The 21273-nt window shown below is 40.6% G+C and overlaps 1 protein-coding gene across 1 annotated transcript in view; it reads left to right on the top strand.

Annotated features, from left to right (window-relative positions):
- The window catches only part of LOC117456552 (transmembrane protein 132C-like), a 163238-nt gene that overhangs the window by 40059 nt on the left and 101906 nt on the right, over positions 1-21273 (top strand). Inside the window, exon 3 of the mRNA XM_071204977.1 lies at positions 17474-18401. Coding sequence (XP_071061078.1) covers positions 17474-18401 — 928 coding nt within the window. The remainder of the gene's footprint in view (positions 1-17473; positions 18402-21273) is intronic.

Consider the following 21273-nt stretch of genomic DNA (forward strand, 5'->3'; position numbering starts at 1 on the left):
TATAAACACATGGGCTCAACCGGACATTCCACAGACATTTTACTAGGGAAGGACATATTTGGAAATTAAGTATGTGAGATAACAAAGGTCACAATGAAAATGATAGCCTTCTGATATTTAGCAGATATAATGTTTACCATATGCGCCATGTTTAGCATTAAAGGTTAGCATCGTTCACCCAATTATTGAACCAGAAATTCAAAATCAGTTTGTGTTGAATGAAAAGTTATAACAATTCATCCTGAGGGGAATATGGTATCTGTACTAAATTCCTTAAAATCCATACCTGTTGAGCCATTATTTCACTTATAACAAAAAGTCATACAGCATCTGCAATTATGGATCTTCTTTCAAAATGTAGTTGCAATCCATTTGTTAAATCTAGAGTGATAGCTCACGTGATAAATTGTCTAGATAAGGAGCTCTAGATAAAAAGTCAGGTTCTCGGTAGGGATTTGCGGACCATCAATGTCTTTACAACATTTCTCGACAATTAATCCAATAGTTCTTGAACTATTTCAGTCGGGATCTAAGTGTTGGACCAACAATGTGTTGCCCTTCTACTTGAAGCATTTTGATTCAGCTTTCAGCCATGACGGCATCACTGACCTTTGCAGCGTGGTCTAGCTGTTGATGGCATAGTGTGTCACTGCATTGCAGTTCAAATGTTGGCAATTGGCTTTGATCTCAGACTTATTGAGACATGAAAAGAAACCTAAGTTAAAACCCTAAGAGTCTTTGCACACAATGGGAAATTGAGTTGATGACGACGTACAGAGGTTTTCTTTCACAAGGAAATGGATGATACAAAAATATAGACAACCTTTGTTGAAGTAAATTGTCATTGAAAAAGTTGGCCAGAACAATAACTTGATAACTAATTACCCAAGAGACAGAGATCATTACGGCTAAATGTTCATCTTTGTTGTATTCCTGGATCTTGGTAGTGCCACTTACCCACGTCTGCTTTTTGTCAAACTGATTTATATTAACCTTGATATTGAAAGAACTAGCAGACTTCCATTGATTTTCAAATAGCCAATATGTTGAACTGTGAGAAATCAGCAAGTACTCTGGCTGAAAGGCATTTCCAGTCCTGATGCATGAGTGAGAGATAATTGTATCATTATTATGAATGTTCTCCTTTCTATATTAGTTTAAGTTTGCTGTACCTGTACATCAAATTGGCAGTTGTATTGCAATCCTGAGGTAAAAGTAAGATTCAAACCACCTCTATGAAACTATATCACCTATATTAGACGACAAAAACACTCTCCAGATGATGCTTGTAAAACTCCACATACTCATTCTAGAAACCACAATGCTGTTAAGCTTGCAATGCTGTAAGCACCTCCTATATGGTAAAGTTCTTAACATTTACTAATGTGTTTTATCTAGCTTTTAAAGATGCAGTGGTCATAAAAGATCTGCTGTAGTTTAAGGCTTTAATATCCTGCAGCTGCGATGTATGATCACGTGACATTGCTTCCCGTGTAAATGTGCTCCATCTAAGCAGCCGGCAATTAAAGCTTGTGTACAAAATATCTTAAAAGCGAAAATACAATTGGATCAATTCGGCTGAGAAATCATTAAACGATGCATTTTTCTCATGCCGTTTTTCAGGTAGCCTCTCAGTCCTTGGAATATAGATACTGTAGTGTGCTAAATGCCCACTCACTTGTGTAAGACACTTGTAGATGAATAGGGATAAAGGTTACCCTGCTGATGTAATGCGTCTAAGACTAACTTAAGGGCTCTCTTGTCGTGGTAAAGTTTTTAAGGCTATTTTTAGTTGGTAAGGTACATTGAGTTCTAGGAAGAGTTATAGTCTAAGATTTTCAAGTTTTGATTTGAGTGATTTGTAAGAGTTTTCCACAGCTGCTTTTGAGATTTTGTACTTATTCTCACTCTTTTCAATCCACATTTTCTACAAGGTAACTTTTGGCAGTCTGACTGTGCCATTAGAGTTCTATCTTGTTCAAGGAAATAAAGCAACACTCAAGAGGGTCGACCTGAAAATACTTCTACCTCAACAGCCATTTATTTCCTATGATTTCCATAACCCTTTATTATGAAGGGCCCATAGAGTTGTCCTTTTGCTCATGTACAATAGGGACAAGGAGCGAAAAAAAGACAACTCTCTTGTAGCTGTTCCATCAAGAGAATAAAATAACAGATTGTCAATCTCGTACTTAGATTCACTTCAAATTTACTCTACAAGCTTATAAGATGGGTAACCTTGTGCCTCTTTATCACATAACTCAGCCACGAGAGACAGCTTTCCACGGTGATGTAAAGACATTTTATGATGCACGGCTTTTTATTTTACGACGGGCTGTAAAAAAATGAAGAAACCCTCTGAAAAGCTTCTTCTCAGCAAAAACCCAAGGCGATCGCGAGGTAATTATCTGACTAAACCTTTCACAGCGTCTGTTAGTCACAGAAATCTGGCAAGAGAAAGATGAGGCAGACAAATAAAACTAAGTCTAAGCACTGGGGGAAAAAAATGATCGACAGCCTTTCTTTTGGCATCTTTATTTCCATTTCCTGCTTATTCTCCTCACCGCTAAACTCGCTCAAAGACTCAACATTTTCCGCGGCACTTATGGGGGAGGATATGGATAAAGAAAGGCATGCTGTGAGTGACACTTGCTGCAGGAAGAGACCTCTGAGTTCATCTCATTTCAGAGTTTTCTGAGCAGCAGTGAAATGACTGTCTGTTCTCTCTCTCTGCTCCTGCTGGGGCGTGCGATGGACTTCCTCGGGGCCATGGAGACACGGCTCCTCTCTTCCATGCTATTTACTACCTCTACTGCTGTGAGAGGTGCCCAACTCTCCTCCAGTGCCACCGGTCAACACCGTCCACTGTGTCTGTGCCAGAGGCCTCTCACTACATACATTCCTGAGCACTGGAAACACGAATCTGGGCCATACTCACAGAAACTCCTCTTACTTTTGATCATCTGCGGTTTTGACCAGTGGGGTGCTGCATGCTGGCTCAGAAATCTGAATTTCTATTGATGGAGTTCGCCTGAGGCTACATGCCACTCGTCTAGCTCTAAGTAGATCTAAGTGAGTTCATGCTCAGGCAGTCACACTCGCTTACACACACTCAGAAACTTGCACCCAGATACACATACCTACATAGTAGGGGTGTTACGGTATCCGGTACGCCTTTTTTTTCCGAGTGGGAAAAAAGTCTGTCACTCATGGCAATATCCATTATACTATATATAATCCAGGGGGCGGTATTGCGCCTAAAAGCTGTTTGCCAGCCGCCCTTAAAGGAATGGTATGCTCATGACACTCATTTTTAAATAATTATCATCCGATAAAACAGACCAGTCTTTGCCAGTCTCTTTTTTTTTTAATCCGATGACATTATCAGTGATTTTAAACTGATTATATACCGAAATAACATCAACACTTTGGGCGCCGCCATTTTCCGGACGTGACGTAAACCATGCGTTTGGTTTTCGAGGACACGTTGATTTCCATGTTATTTACTGTAGTTTCTCTCTTCAAATATGCCTCACTGTATCGCGAAATATTGCCACAATTCTGATAGGAACAATCCACGGAATGCTCGGTTCCATCTGTTGCCAAAAGGTAAGCGTAAGAAGTACATTCGGAGGCAGTGGCTAGCGAAATGTGGCCGGCCCGAACCGAAAGATTCACAGGCTTATGTATGCAGCGAACATTTCAAATTTCCGGACGACTACTCTGAGAGTATGATAAAACATAACATGGGATTTATGGAACAACCATTACTTAATGGAGATGCAGTACCATCGGTCTTTCTGGTGTCATCACCGACCAGGACACCAGTTCGGCCAGTTGAGAAATCGCCCTCTGCAAGTGTGAAGCGACGGAGGAGCAGAAGTAGTGCTCGGAGTAAGAATAAGGTATGTTATAGCGCATTTCCATTGCAGCGGCTAGCCCCGTTTTAACGTCCTTTAGCGTCCAGGCCAGGACAGTTTTTGGTGGCCTTTCCATATAGCTTAGTACCGGCTAGTGTGTATTTTCCCCCAGTTTTTTCCGGCCCCATAAAATCGTGATTCTATGGCCAGGGACAACGAAGCTGAGTATGCTAAACTAGAGAGGGAATCGCTAGCAAGGGTGGTACTACATGCATACATATAGTATCTTATATCATCTTCCTATTATACACACATGCATTTCCAAACATTTGGACTACCTATGTTGCAAATGTATTATCTTTTCAATTTACACACGGCATCTATCGCACATCTGTCCATCCTGGGAGAGGGATCCCTCCTCTGTTGCTCTCCCTGAGGTTTCTCCCATGTTCCCTTTAAACTGTGGGTTTTCTTCGGAAGTTTTTCCGTGTACAATGTGAGGGTCTAAGGACAGAGGGTGTCGTATTGTCATACTGATATGTATGGCTGAATTCCCCCATCCAATCTCTTCACATTGGTCAAAACTTGTTCCTCTGCTGACGAGTCCGAACTCAAATACCCCGCCATGTTTCCGTGTGTTGACAAAGTGAACGCATGGATGACGTCACGACCATCACGTGACTACTGAAAATGGCAAAAATGGCGGCGGCCAGATGGAGTATACAGGTCTTGATAAAAAAGAGCTATAAAATCATTATTTACCGGGGAATATCGCTGATTTCTTCAGGGTATGGTTTAAACATAATGTTTCACTACTGAAGTTTTGATTAATTATCTAATGAGTGGACCATTCCTTTAAACAACAAATGAAGAACAAGAACAAAATACAAGAAGAAGATAAGTTTGGCGATTTCAGATAACACGCAGGAGCTAGAACGGCTAGAACCCATAGATATATACAGCGCCATCTGGATATATATAAAGGCTAGATGGCTCAAGGGGGAGTGGCCAGCGTAGCTCACCGGTGGTCATCAACAACTACTGCTACAGCTGTTGTAAGGTGAGGGTTCTGCACAAAAATACTCTTAACTCGCTGAAATCTTGACTGATTTACAAACGGTTTGGTTTATTATAAACGTTATTATCATGGCTATGATACAGGAGGCAACAAGACGTCACATGTTGAAAAGAAAAAGTCCATGATTATAATTATAAGTATGCAGTATCATAACTACATATTTGATGTTTATAACAAACCAAACCGTTTGAAAATTGGTTGAAAATTGAGCAAGCTATGGTTATTTCAATAGTGCACCATAGACAATGTTATGAATGAGCGAGATGGTAAGATGGCCGCCATGTGGCAACGTCGGTCTCCGTTGGCCAGCAGCGCGGGTGAGTCATCGAGTGTTTACATAATAAAGAAGCAGAACTCTAACATAGCACAACAACGCACATTGTGGCACACACTCACACAAAATGAGGATGGAAATTTGGTAAAATATCTAACTGGGATTTGTTAATTTTGGCATAAATATTCTCTGTTTCATTAAAAAAATATTCAACCAATCATGCTGTGATTATTTGCCAGGATCTTCACCAGACAGAGATATTTTCAAAAGTTTGTAGAATACAATTTGTTGGCCACGATACACAAAAATACTAACCAATTACCACATTATTTTACTTTTCTGTTTCCCACTGCCCTTTTATAAATCAAATAACTATTAATTGGTTCTCTCTTGGCTTTTTTTTAATTAATGTCTTTACATTTCATTTTCTGTGTTTTTTCTAATCTTAAAGCTTTAGTGTCCTAATGCGTATAACTTTCTATATAGCACTTGCTTTGTTGTAATGAGCTATACTGTATAAATAACCTTGCTTTCCCTTTGTTTAGCCCTTATGCAAAGACAATTACTCCAACATCTACAATATAGCATGTGTAGATACTTAATATCCTCCTTCTCCATGATTGTTCTTGGCATTGTGTGTCTAATAATAATAATAATAACCTATATTAATATAGTACTATTCTTGAACTCAAAGACGCTTTACAGTACAAGGGTTTGTACTGACAAAGACAATCAACTGGAATGGATTGATCGGGGGGGTGGCTTATGGGTGGACAGAGGAGAAGAGATGAGTTTTGAGGCAGGACTGGAAGAGTGTGAGGGACTTGGACTCATGGAGATCTTGGGGGAGGGAATGGGAGCTGCCACAGAAAAGCTGCAGAGTTTGGATTTGGGAATGGATAGGAGACTGCCTGAGGTGGATCTGAGGGACCTTGGGGGCTGGTAGGGGGTGAGAAGGTAGGTGAGATGGGGGGGCCCAAATTGTAGACGGCTTTGTACCTAAGGACCAGCATTCTGTAATTGCGGTGGGAGACTGGAAGCCAATATGTATGTGTTACGTGGTCTCATCATTGGACGGGACTCCGACCATGCAAACCTCGACACACATACTGTCACACGTAGAACACTCATTATAACCCGAAACTCCCTCCTACTCCTTTCCACCCGACAGCAGATAGACATCCTTGAGTTCAGGAGCTACTGTATGTGCAATTACCACCATCCACAGATCGCATCGCTAACATATTAGACTACTTTTGCCATGACTCTAATTTTGAAATATGAATTTCCTTTACATCAATGTTCTGCAGTAATACCATGTGAAGACTTATTTTTTTCAACCTAGCATTCTTCTCAACCCGTCTAGCAAAAATGATGAGAGCATGTCTCTAACTGAAGACGGAGTGACTCACCTCGACACCCTTCCTACTTACAATGTCTGCAACCTGTTATTATGTCCGTTCTATGCGGTATCAGTATGAGAAAATAAAGAACACTTTCATAGAAGAAAACGAAATTACAGACTGTCATCCCTCAACAGTTTGACCTTATCTTTAGAATAAATAAACGTAGGTCTCAGTATCTTTTCCAAAGAGACAGCCATCAAGATTCCTGCTATTATCTTTTTTCCTCACTTGACCACCCGTTTTTTCCTCATATTGCTCAAAAGCAAATAGCATCTTGATCAGTGAGGAAAATTGATCTGGCACAGCTTACATTTAATCCTTTTTTTAACCTTCTTATTTTCCTTGTTTGAATGCTTGAGCAGTATCTTCAGTTATTGGTTGTAAAAAAATATATATCTACAATAAAATCATGAATTATGTACTCCATTATGGAGATTGATTCATTTTGGATTTTCAGATGCCTGGCTAAGAATGATTTCTTATCAGGGGAGAAGGACATTAAACACCTGTCAGTTGCACTGGATTATGGGTAAACATCTGCTTTCACGCAATATACTGGGTGTTTTTCCTCATTATGTAAAGCCTTATTGTTGATTTCTCAAAGATACTATCACCTAAAGCTAAAGAAAACTCATGGTCATTTAAATGTAACACAAAAAAACGCTTTCAAGTAAAACAAAATCAATTTTGCGCTGAATTGTAAAACCAAACTCTATCATTACACTCCCATGCATTTGTATTAAAGACAGTAAGCGATTACACTGAATTCCTGGCCCGCCCCCTTTCTGAACATAATTAATATTGTGGTTTGCATTATTTGACTTCCTGGAGCAGCTGCAGTGCCTGATGTCCAAGGCCCATTGACTTCCTCACAATGTAACTTTGCTGGAAATGCCAGAACATTACTCACCGTCTCCCCTTTGCCAACTCTCTGCATTATTCTTACCCACTTAACTGCATCCGATTGCATATATTCCCACAAAAGAAATCCCCAGTGTATAATAACAGTATCCCTGAAATGGATTCACTTGGACATGATTACCATGTGCCGAAACTCGTTGATATTTACGACGGCGCATCTCCCTTCGTCTGAGCGAACCGCTGCATCATCTGTCACTGTCACTGCTTTTATTTGACTCCCTTTCAAAGTGCCTGGTCTTCATTGAAAGAGGGGACCTGGTCACATTCATAAACTCCGAGCAGAGGTAATCTGTGGTTTCAAATGACAACAGCAGAGTCCACATGTTCAAGCAGAAGCCATGGATTACCCCTGTGGGTCCCGTCGTAGGAAACCTAACTGCCACCCTTCTCCGCTCAGCACATTTGGAACCGTTCTTTCAAAAGCTCTCGCCCCCTTCATCTCATCTAAACAACCAGTGCATCCTTAGTGACTCCCCCCCCATTCACCTCTTCCCTTCCTGTCACTGTACAACGCGCCACAAAGGCAATCCACAGGCAATGGACAGAATTGAAGTGTCATAAAAAGGCTGCGCATTCATGTCCCAAATGTGTCTTCAAGGCAGAAAGCTTTGAGGTTGTTTTTGCTCTCTACACAACTGGCGAAGCGCTGCTCATTGCTGTTGCTCGGTAACCCCGCCAGGGAGACGGGATGCCTCACAGAATGAGTGGGGGGAAATGTTCTTTATGCAGAGAAGGAAATGTTTGGAAGCGGCTGGAAGTTTTCCCCAGTCAGACATAACTAATGCTCAAACAGGGAGGGTTATACTGTTCATTTCCATTTGTGTTTCTTTAAGATTCCACAAATACATTATTTCCAACCCAGCAGAGACGGATGATGGATTTTAAATGTCATTCTGCCATAACTTTCTGGATCTAATTGAGGTGGCTTGTGGTTCATCACATTGGCTTTTCATGAAAATGACAGTTTGCAAACAACTCATTTGCAGCATTGTTTGGACCATGTAATATGTAATTACTCTCTGCGCCTCCATTTCAGCAGAGGTAAAGAAGACTTTTTTTCTTTTTGCTGTGTCCCTGATGATAAATGTAGCCTTTTCTTATTTGTTCTTTACCTTCGTACAAGAAAGCATAACAAATGTGGTTGCATGACAAAAATACTTACTAAAACCCCCAATGGTAACCAATAGACCCATTAATGGTGAATAACATGATCAAAGAATAATTAACTGTGTTTGAATTAAATGTTTTAATTATCTTCAGGGTACTTTATTTATTTGACCTAATTAATTATTGAGGAACAGCAAAGGTAGCAAGTGTTCAGTTGACTAAATATACGAGCATAAAGAAGGACTTATCACAAAGCCATCGTTTTTTCTATTTTTTGTCTTGGCAGTTCTGAACCTGTTAAAACATCTATTATTGACATCCAAGTGAATAAGTAAGCCACAAATGTACATTTGCTGCCAGTGGCTTTATTTCCAAGATTATAGCTGCCTATGTGTAGGTGAGGAATGGGTTTCTCCCCCCCTGATGCTGACAAATAGTCCCACAGGAATGCTGCATGTAGTCCCGCTAATATATTTGTATTGATGTGATTAAATGTGTGTGTCGGAAGGTGAGATGAGAGGCAGGTGCTTGGGAGAGAAAGAGATCTCGGGAAAGCCGTAAATTACTGATGTTCTGTCTCTTGGCCATTCATCAACAGAAATGCCCCAAAGGCCATTTGGGAAGCAACAAACCTATAAGATTTGTCAAAGATGAAAATAACTCAAGTTCTGAAGAAACACGAGGCTTATTGCTGATGTGCTTTAAGATATGAAGCCCTGCCCCATCCATCTTAGTTGGGTCACAATACTTCATTTCCCCTAATTTCTCTGAAAGGGGAAAATATGATTCCACCTATCGATTGCTGCATAAATGTGTTGCCTAGTGATGAAAGATGAGGTGTGCTTTGCTTTTATGTGATCCGATTAACCTCCAGCTTGGAGTGGGCTCTCGGCTCGGCCCCGGTTCTCCTGCAGTGTCAGGGTGCATGTGATGGGCACTTAGGAGGATTAGTGTTGCTGTGTGTTTTGTTTGTGTTGAGCTGTCACCCAGGACATTTCACTAACCAGGGGATTATATTGCCAGACACTGACGACGGTTTAGTATCCCGCGTTAAATTTAAGGTGGCCAGAAGTGTGCTTTTGAGATGGTAAACGGATGAGGATAAAGGATAAATGCATTTGCATATTAGCCATTCTTCTTATTGGTTTTTACTAATAAGGTATTTGTTTTATACACAAAAGATCCAAATAAATTGCAATTTGTCTGGCTTTTGAGTGAGTATTATGGCTCTGTAGTGCTTGATTACATTTCCTAATCAAGGAAGCAATTAAAATAGCTTTTTTAATAGCTTAGCTTAGAGGTTTGGACACATTCAGACTCCTCTTTTGTTAAAAGATTTAATCAATAACTGTCTCTGATAAGGTTTTTAAACTTGTGACTTTGCCAATGGCATTTTTTCTCCATTTGAGCAGTACCTGACATTTATATCCAGCCCTCCAAAAGCTCAGAATACCCTTTTCATTCCATTGTTCTGTAAAAAAGTTACCTCTCATACTGAACGACAGCAGGTCCACTGATGGTGACTTCAAGGTCCCCGAAGCAGTCACTCTACAGAGCAAACTCCCACAAAGAGCGAGTGCTTAACAAAAGAAAATGCCACTTAAAGATCACGTCTTAATGTTTTACCTGGTGGACCTGTAGAAAATGTGGATTTCCCAAAGATTTATCAAATGTCAATATTAGAAGACGCAACACAAGATGTACACCCCTTAAAAAACATAATAAGAGAAGTAAGTAAGCTCACGGACTAGAAACAGCACCAAACAGCATGCAAATGGCATGTTATGGTGAGTGTGTATTTGATTAGTGGCTGATTTTGTATTTCTTTCATTAAAGCTGCCATGGCCGTTTTAGTTGTACGACCTAGAGGCTTTTAAAAGATGTCTCACAAAAGAGCTTTGTTTGAAAGCTTGGAAAGACTCCTTTTTCTGAGATACAGAGAACATAATTTAAGCATCATTTGTCACAAAGCCAACAAAATTAATTGTGTAAAATTGTTTAGCCTGAGCTCGAAAACAGCTTATTTAAAGACATGTTGCTTTCAAAAAATTCGATGAAAGCAGCCGCTAAACTCACGGCCTATTGCCCACCGCATAGTTTATACCAAGGTTACTGTGAAAGTACAGGACGTTCACCTGCTTTCATTGGTGAAACATTTTAAGTCATAGTGACTAAAAGGTGAGGGAGTTTGCTATAAAATGTAAGCAAATGCTATTCAAAATAACAGATGTGGATTAATCTAAATCAGGCAATGACGGGGATTGAAAATAAGTACACAACAGTGCCAATGTAAATAGTAAGGAAGAAAAATGTCCCCTATTTGTGTGACTTGCTCTATGGCACAGAGAAATAAGCTATAAGCTAAATTACCTTTGCTTTTTAGAAAGGGTTATTCAATTGCTGGTTTTGGTCTTATTTTAGCATTTTGCCACAAGAAGAAACATGCACAACATTGGCAGACCTTCCCTTTGATTGCTCAAAGAAAAGGTCTGTAAAAAAAAAGACAGAAAAAAGAAACTGTATTAGATTTAAAATGCACGCCTCGTCATTGGCCATGTTTCTTTGTTTTTCTTATCTTGCAGTGCGAAATGAGACGGTAAGAGTTGCATCAGCGGGTCTGAAAGCAGTGAACTCTTGTACAGGTGTTGCTAAAGCTGGCGGGAGCAATGTTCTGCCATGTTGGTGAATGCTCCACAAGAAAAACAAGTCTAATTTGAAATCCTACAGTGAAGGAAGCATGTAATGTGCTGTAGTCTTTTGACATTTTCTGAGCACTTACAAGAAGACAATCCACCATTGCCTCCTCCTCCCACTTCCCAGCTCTATCTCCATTTTATCCTCCCACCACTTACCTCCATCATCCCAACACTTCTCTCCCTATAGATTCCATATCAGGAAATCTGTTTGATTAATGTAATATTGAAGCCAGGCCAACTTAATATGTTTGATCAGGGCCTGGTTTGCAAGATTCACACATGGTGGAGGATAAAGATAAGATGAGGAGGAGGGGAGGCAACATGAAGGGATTATATATTTCTTGGGTTTAAGTTCTACTCAGGTCGCCAGGGATGAGAACAGGTGATGATAAGAAACGGTTTAATTCAAAGCCACACATGGCTGTCTCGGGGACATGAGAGCTTTAATTCTATTTTGAGATTTTATTTTAAAAGTTGATCTGCCGCATGTTGTGGCTATGCTATGGAAAAATACTTTACACTGTGTGCCCCCCTCTGGCTCACACTACATGAATATAACATCAAGATCCTGAATGTAACATCTGTCTAATGATGAGGACAGTTCAGTTCAGCCGTGTGGTGTGATCCGACTCCTCGGGCACGCGTCCTGAGGGGCTGGCAGTGCCCAAGAAATCCTGCATGAGAGTTTACAACCAGGATTTACCGCAGGGGTTAAGTTATCAGCACAAATCATCCCTTTTTTCATTTGCAGCACCAGTCCTCCAGACATGATTTACATGTACAGTGACATGAAATCCAAGGGTAACTCTGGGCTGCAAATCACACCGGCTTTGCCTCTCTTTTCACGTCGTGCTATTGGTGTCATGGAAAGGGACATATTCCAAATCTGAAGTTACAGATTACAAAATGTTTCCGAGTGTAATGAGATGTTTAGTCCCATCTCTGTCATAGTAAGTGGGAAGTAGGACAGTGTGTCACATCACCCAGAGTAAAAGTGGGAAAGGAGAATCTGCTCACTGTGCTTTAAGCATGATCCAGCAGTTGCTCCCCATTTGACATTGCTCTATTTTGTCATTTTAAAAGGGTAAACATAATTCTCTCAGTCAAAACTGGGTACCAGCAGACACTAATCTCACATCAGGGATGCAGTTTGATAATGTTTAACTCTGGAGTCCGAGGAGTTTGAATTAAGTGTTTGCCAGTAATACAAACAAAAAATGTTATAGTACAATTTATATTTGTGATTCATTCTTATTATTTTCATATATTGTCTTCCATATCAGTGTGAGACGCTTTTACTTTGAATGCATATTATTATAGTGAATAGAGGTCTGTAATTAGGTTCGGCTTTGTGGCTGCAGCCGACATTACTTTCAGAGCTGTGGAAGACTCGTCTGGGAAACTGTTTGTGTTTATTTTGGAATTATGGACTTATAAAAAAAGTATGCTTTGATATTGTTTTTTGCTTCTGCCATTGAAGTTTCCTTCCACATCCTGACCTGTGTGATATACCAAAATGCAGCTTTCCAGACATGAAAGTTGTGAACGATGAAAATGGATTGTATATCCTCAGTGCGATTCATTAGGCTGGGTCACATTGGCACAGCACCTTATGATAATACAAATAAGAGGAAGATAATAAAAACAGCATTTTAGCAGCATGTGCTCTCTATTGTCTCCAATAATTCTGTAAATAGCCTGGAGCAGGGCAACATGACATCCCTTTTCATGACTCTCTACATATAAGAGGTATTGATTATTAGATAGATATGAGGTCATTTTCATCAGTGTTTCAAGCTTTCAATATTTTCATGTTCTCTTAAAAGCTAACTTCAGATTAAATGATGATATTGCAGAGATGCTGCCTCTGTGCCTGATGCCGGTCGTTGCTCGGCTGCCACGGATCGTCACAATTCACTGCCACACCGTCTCCAATAGCGCAGAGGCGACAGGACAGAAAATCAATGGGCTCTCATGGGCTACTCTATCAGTCCCACTATCTGGAGCTCGATGGCGGAGAGAAACAGGGGGTGGGGAGGATTTGCTGGATGAAGGGAATGAGGGATTAACGAAGGTTTTAGAGCCACATTAGGTGGGGTTTGATGGGCATGAGTGAGCTGAGGCAGTAAACAAAACCCGCAAGAAAGTAAGCTCTACAACAATTGTTGGGCATCACTAACACATACTGGAGTTCTTCTACCAATACCAAACAGATCAATGTTTAGATACCATTTAAAGCCATGAGGCATGTCTCCCTATGAGGGGGGGCTTAGGATAGCTGGAGGGGATGCGAGAAGGCAGAGACATAAGGTATAGATCATGTGCGAGGATACAGGAAGTTATTACACTGAACAAAAATATAAATGCAACACTTTTGTTTTTGCTCCCATTTTTCATGAGATGAACTCAAAGATCTAAAACATTTTCTATATACACAAAATAACCATTTCTCTCAAATATTGTTCACAAATCTGAAAAAATCTGTGATAGTGAGCACTTCTCCTTTGCCGAGATAATCCATCCCACCTCACAGGTGTGGCATATCAAGATGCTGATTAGACAGCATGATTATTGCACAGGTGTGCCTTAGGCTGGCCACAATAAAAGGCCACTCTGAAACGTACAGTTTTGCTTTATTGGGGGGGTCTGGGGGGGTCCGAAAACCAGTCAGTATCTGGTGTGACCACCATTTGCCTCACGCAGTGCAACACATCTCCTTTGCATATAGTTGATCAGGTTGTTGATTGTGGCCTGTGGAATGTTGGTCCACTCCTCTTCAATGGCTGTGCGAATTTGCTGGATATTGGCAGGAACTGGAACACGTTGTCGTATACGCCGATCCAGGGCATCCCAAACATGCTCAATGGGTGACATGTCCGGTGAGTATGCTGGCCATGCAAGAACTGGGATGTTTTCAGCCTCCAGGAATTGTGTACAGATCCTTGCAACATGGGGCCGTGCATTATCATGCTGCAACATGAGGTGATGGTCGTGGATGAATGGCACAACAATGGGCCTCAGGATCTCGTCACGGTATCTCTGTGCATTCACAATGCCATCAATAAAATGCACCTGTGTTCGTCGTCCATAACATACGCCTGCCCATACCATAACCCCACCACCACCATGGGCCACTCGATTCACTACATTGACATTAGAAAACCGCTCACCCACACAACGCCACACACGCTGTCTGCCATCTGCCCTGAACAGTGAAAACCGGGATTCATCCGTGAAGAGAACACCTCTCCAACGTGCCAGACGCCATCGAATGTGAGCATTTTCCCACTCAAGTCGGTTACGACGACGAACCGGAGTCAGGTGGAGACCCCGATGAGGACGACGAGCATGCAGATGAGCTTCCCTGAGACGGTTTCTGACAGTTTGTGCAGAAATTCTTTGGTTATGCAAACCGATTGTTGCAGCAGCAGCTGTCCGAGTGGCTGGTCTCAGACCATCTTGGAGGTGAACATGCTGGATGTGGAGGTCCTGGGCTGGTGTGGTTACACGTGGTCTGCGGTTGTGAGGCCGGTTGGATGTACTGCCAAATTCTCTGAAACGCCTTTGGAGACGGCTTATGGTAGAGAAATGAACATTCAATTCACGGGCAACAGCTCTGGTGGACATTCCTGCTGTCAGCATGCCAATTGCACGCTCCCTCAAAACTTGCGACATCTGTGGCATTGTGCTGTGTGATAAAACTGAACATTTTAGAGTGGCCTTTTATTGTGGCCAGCCTAAGGCACACCTGTGAAATAATCATGCTGTCTAATCAGCATCTTGATATGCCACACCTGTGAGGTGGGATGGATTATCTCGGCAAAGGAGAAGTGCTCACTATAACAGATTTTTTCAGATTTGTGAACAATATTTGAGAGAAATGGTTATTTTGAGTATATAGAACATTTTTTAGATCTTTGAGTTCATCTCATGAAAAATGGGAGCAAAAACAAAAGTGTTGCATTTATATTTTTGTTCAGTGTAATTGTAGTTTGGATCCATGGTTAGCAGTAGAATTGGCACACAGCTAAAGGAGGAAATGTAATTTTAAAAACCTTTGAGCTTTGTGGGCACGTTATACATAAAATAATCCTACTCCAAACTCTTTATAATATAAATGGAATTTATTTTATTTTTGTATCTAGTGATAGTTGTCTGTAAATATATGCATACATTTCAAATAAGAACTGCCAATAGCTAATTTGGCATACTTTGATGGTGCCTATCTCCCTTAAATGTAAAAAAAGGGATAAAATAACTGGGTTTGAATGATAGCCCACAGCTAACTCTATAGCATTCCGTTTTTGCAGCAGTGAAATTGCAAAAGAAGGCAAGCAGGCATACCATAGCATAAACCAATTATTTTCTCCAAAGATTATTTTACAAGAGACTAAAAACCACACACAGCTTCTTCACCTTTCAACTCTTATTGAATGCCCTTTTGGAAATAAAAAAAATAGTTGACTTAGTTCCTTTTATGCTCGTGTGCAGTTCTTTCCGTGCCCATGAACTGTGGTTAATATGTGAGATACAAAGTAAGCACCTGGACTAGACACATTCAAACAGTCCTTATGTTACAGTTTTTGTACTGCATTCTTTCTTCACAAAAGAAACACTAAAGAAGTTCACCCTAACCCAGAAATACTCAGAGGTGACTTCTTTTATAGACAAATACAGACTGATTGCAGTGTTGTGTAAAAAAAGTATTATTACAAAAGGTACTCAACACTTATATAATCAAGTAAGTAATTGCTATCAGCTATAAATATGTGTTCCATTTGTTTGAAACAGTTAATCCAATAGAGTTATTGGTCTTTCTATGAGACTTGTGTTAACTTTGATTTATTTTAAAGATGAGAAAAAGTATTTTACAAGATGTTTAGTATTTAATAATGAGTTATTAGCAGATCCTATTTTCATTGTTGCCAAGCAATTAAAGGTGGGGTATGTAATTTATTTCAGAAACACTTTTTGTTCTATTCCATGGAATGCTCTTAACATCCCGATAGCAATGAATATATTAAGTGCTTTGACAATAAATACATTAAAAAATGTCATCTGTGGAAGCCGTAGTGCTGTAAAAAGCACGACCAATCATTTTAGCCGGGGCTAAAATAACTGGATGGCCTACCTGCCTGTCAGCCTTCCATCTGTGCACAAACTTATCTCGTGCTCTCATTAGTCATGTGGGCGTTCGTGTGTGTTGGAGGAGGGGCTCTGTAAGGAAGTGGAAGTATTTTCAAATTCTAACGCACTCGAGCGGGTTTCTCCAAAATTACCTACCCCACCTTTAAGGAAAATTGTAAAAGGTTTAAACTTGAATGTAGTTCTTGTTTATTTTATAGATTTTTTAAACCAATTTGCTGGTGCACGATATATACATAATTCAGTATTTTTGTATCTGTTTATTAGTTTGTTGCATTTAAATCAATCAATGTTTAAGTCAAGATGTCAGTCACTTTCTCACAGTAAGGCATAAAGCTTATTAAATTAACATTTATATCAGTACTTGGTGTCGGCCAATGGACAAATGTATGAGGACCGAGACAGTCAGATTTTGCATCCCTAATAAGAGGAGATTGGAAAAGCAGAGGAAGGGATTCATGAAGGAAAAAGGAGATCAAGTCAAAAGAGGAAAGCAAATGCAAGGACAGAGAAATTAATGAAGAGATAAACAGATTGTCACAATGAAAAGGTTTGAGAGTTGGAGGGAACGTGGGCAACACTGATAAGCAAGAGACTCAGAAAGACGTAAGTGTTCTAACAAATTATTTTAAATAAGAGCAGCGGCTCATGAAGGTGATAGCATTCGGAATGCCTCCAACAAACCATTTAACATTCACCGCTAGAACCGACTGTAGATATGATTGCTTCACGCAATGCATCCAAATGTTTTTTTAAATATGAAATGCTGCCATCAAGGTCGTGAATTATTTTCTCCAATTTTGCTCATTCTGCTCTTTGATTTCACACCTGGCTCAGGTTTTGCTGATAGGGTTTAGACAAAGCATCTTCAACAATAAGTACCGTGAAGCATGACCAGAAATGGATTACTCCAGATGCTTTTACCTCAGTTGTTGCAACAAAGGTTAGTGGTGAGATAACATTTCCTTCTCCTCTCTTTGTTTCAGTGGTGGATAGCAAGGTGATCCTGGAGGGTCTTCAGAGGTACGGCCCCACGCCAATCTATCTGCCTGTCAACTACCAGATCTTCAACGCGGAGTCTGCGTTCTTCCTACAGGAGGCCAACCAGGACTTAATGAGGAACTCCAGCCTGCAGGCTCGCACCGAGTCTTTCTTCATCCACCAGGCCCGGCAGATGCCGTTTGTCAACGCTAGCTACGGGCCGCTGTCTGTCCAGCAGCCGGTCCCTCTGGATCTGCTGCAGACACTGTCGGGGCCCTTCAACCCCCCAACCTTCGGTACATCATCATCGCCAACATCAGCATCATCATCGCCGCCTCTCTTCACATTCAACTGGAAGGTCCACACCTATATCATCAGCGACAGGATTCACCCCAGTTGGCCAAAGGTCCAAGTGTTGTTCTACATCGCGGGGAGGGACTGGGATGATTACAGCGCCATCCACAAGCTGCCCTGCGTCAGGATGTTCGCCTTCCACGAGACTCAAGAGGTGCGCGGGACATGCAGGCTAAAAGGTGAGCTGGGGATATGCGTGGCCGAGCTCGAGCCCCTCGCCAGCTGGTTCAGCCTGCCCACAGTGAGACCGGGCAGGCAGAGGGTCTCGGAGCAAGCCCAGGGAACGCCTGTGGAGCTCTACTACATGGTTCAAACCACGGACAGCGGAGACTGCAACTTGGAGGATTCAAGGAAGGGCAGCTCTGTGCGCCCAGACCAGCAGAGGCCGATGGGCTATTACGCAGGGCACACCCCCATGCAGCGTATCGGCAGCGTCAGGCTGTTTCAGCCGCTGTCCGAGCTGAAGCTGGACAATAACTTTGTGGTGATGTCGCCCTCCAAACCCATACGGCAACGAGAAACAGTCTCTACTTTTCTGGCTCTGTCTACGCTGTCCTTAGTGCCAATATTCACCCTCAGGTGAGTCAACCTCCTCCTTAGAGAACACTGTTCAATGTGCCACTCTACTAATCAGAGGTGGGAAGTAGTGGAGTACAAATACTTTGTTACTGTACTTAAGTACATTTGTCTGGTATCAGTACTTTACTCCACTACTTATTTTTCTGACAACTTTTTACTTTTACTTCTTACATTTTTAATACAAATGCCTGTACCTTTACTTCTTACATTTTAAAAACAGGCTCGTTACTTTAGTTTTAATCTGCGTTTGGTGGCGTGATCATTATTATTTAGAGTCATTGTGTGCCTATTGATTTTAACACGATCCGTGTATCCTTAATTTCCTGGTCTTCTCTAAAGAAGAGGGCCCAATGAGAACTCGGCTCGATTATTGTTCTATTAATATAAAGGGAGGTCAGTTACTCTTTAAAACAGTTGGTAGTTATGGGTACTTTTTACTTGAGTACATTTCGAAGCCCATACTTCTTTATTTTTACTTGAGTAAAGAAGTTCAGTCAGTACTTCTACTTTTACCAGAGTATTATTAAACATGAGTATCTGTACTTCTAATTGAGTTAAGGATGTGTGTACCTTTGCCATCTCTGCTACTAATATTATCCAAACTCATTTAAACAGCCATCATCAGGCGTCAAGGAGTTAAAAAATAAAGCATCGGTAGACCTTTGGAGGCAGGGGTGGATATCACTACAGCCATATATCTGAAAATGCAAGACAACATTTACATTATACATGTCACTTGTGTTTTTAGAAATGATGAGGCATTAAATAGAAGGATATTCTTAGTCATTGTTTGTCATAAATAAAAATGAGTCATAAAGGGTATAACTAATCTACAGCCTCTAGGTTTGTGAAATACATTTCACAGTTTGTAGGCAACACAGTTGTAGTCCCATCATGTATTTACTGTGGTGGCTGGGAGACATTACTTATAACAGTTTGTTAAATCAAAAATAATCTGCCGTTGGCAAAACCGGGGATTACTCTCTGGCATTTGAGATTAGAAAAATGTGCACATGATAAGCTTTTGATTTGCCACACCAGACTCCAGTTCACAACGTTGCCATGACACCGCGAGTCAACTGGTCAGCATTAGTTACGTCAACAAGCATTTTTATCTGGGTCATTCTTCTACTCTAAATCAAAATCAAAATCTGATAGATGAAAGAAATATTAATGAGACCAACCAACCATCATGTAATCAATTACCTGGCTTTAATGTGTAGGGAAACAAAGCCAGACAACACTCTCAGATCCTGTTCCTGCTTTGCCTTTGCCAAGTAAATGCTAATTTGAGATGGCAGACATATTTTCTTTCGTGAAACAACATTATTTCAATGACAAATAATTGTTACTCATTTCAAAGTATTCTGGACATTCAAAGCATGAGCAATTGCAGTGATGTTCAAGTTAAGAAAAAAGCATAAAACTGAGAGCAAAGTTTAAAAATAGTTAATTTATGGTATATTTTTATGCTTACAGTTAGGAGTTCATGTTTACAGAATGTGTTTTTGTATTATTTATCTTGCTTACTCATAACATTATCTGAAAAAAACTTCTAATAAACACATAGCTAATAGGCTTCTCTTTAGAAAGTTGTTAGTAGAGGCTACAGATCAAATGTTGTTTTCTTTAATTGCTATGGAATAAGCGTTTCACAGAAAGTGTTTGTTTGTGTTGATTGTGACCTTATATTACAAGTCATTTTGGAGAGAAAATAATTAGTTAAATTATAGCGGCTAACACCTTCCAAACAGCATCGGCAGGGGATTCTTTTGACTGGATAACACCTTAATTACAACCTTGTGCTATTCAGGATGATTGTTTTCGTTACTCAGCTTCAAAATTGCTTGTCTGAGTCAAATTTGTATCTGAGGTGATTCCACACATCAGCATCAAAAGTAGTTATTGATTCATTGAGCTTTGTCTCATACAGATTACCATTCAAGTGACTGTAATTGCTCCGTGTTGTGTGATGCAAATGAAGGTGTGCGGAATATGCATCCAACGGGCTACTTTTATGCCTGAGATCTAACTCATGGCAGATGAAACAGTGAGCAGCCTCAAAGTGGAGCTGTGACAGAGAGCCCTGGCAATTTGTCAACCCCGGGTGAGCAGGAAATCTGCCAAAAAGCCTCATTGCTTTTCGTCTCACTCCAGCGATGATGAACTCCCATGAAGTATTAACACTCCCAGTGTGTGTTTATCACATTTGTCAGCATGTGTGGAAATGGGAACTTTAAAGGCAGGCGGTATTTCTTCTTACAGGGCCTTTTTTGCACCAGCGTTGCACCCTGATCGTTTAGAAGTTCATATTTGTTATGTTTTTCCGTTGGGATAGCGCAGACTTTAAATTCAACCAAAATACCTCATTAGTGACCAAAAGATTAGACTTCAAAGTGTGAAAATCACAGGCTACTTAACACCACTTAATTGCTAGCTTAGCAAAGTCTGTAACTGAACGTACGGACGCTGATTGCTGTTCTTGCATCAGTTTTGTTGTGCCTTGCTTTTATGTTGCAAGGTTAAACCTGTGTATCAATGTCTTTTCATTTCAGTTGTTAGATTCCCTGATAATAGAAAACCTTTACTTGAAAATACCCTTTCAGGTCTTTATAATTCCCATGATGATGGTGTGAATACAAACTGTGATTACAGAAGGTGGGGGCTGGAGTCTTTGTGGATCCTTCCACTTGATGTGTTGAATGCTGCGTGTGTTAGTATACTGTCTGTCAGTGTTTGTTTAACGGCGTGGGTGTGTTTATGGACGTTTTACTTTAAAAGTAACCCTGGTGAGTTTCTCCCAGTGGTTAAGGCATCTTTAACGATTTATGTTCTCTAGAGTTTCTCTCATCTTTACATTATCCTCCCCCAT

The sequence above is a fragment of the Pseudochaenichthys georgianus genome, chromosome 12 (genome assembly GCF_902827115.2).
Source record: "Pseudochaenichthys georgianus chromosome 12, fPseGeo1.2, whole genome shotgun sequence".
NCBI classification, from domain to species: domain Eukaryota; kingdom Metazoa; phylum Chordata; class Actinopteri; order Perciformes; family Channichthyidae; genus Pseudochaenichthys; species Pseudochaenichthys georgianus.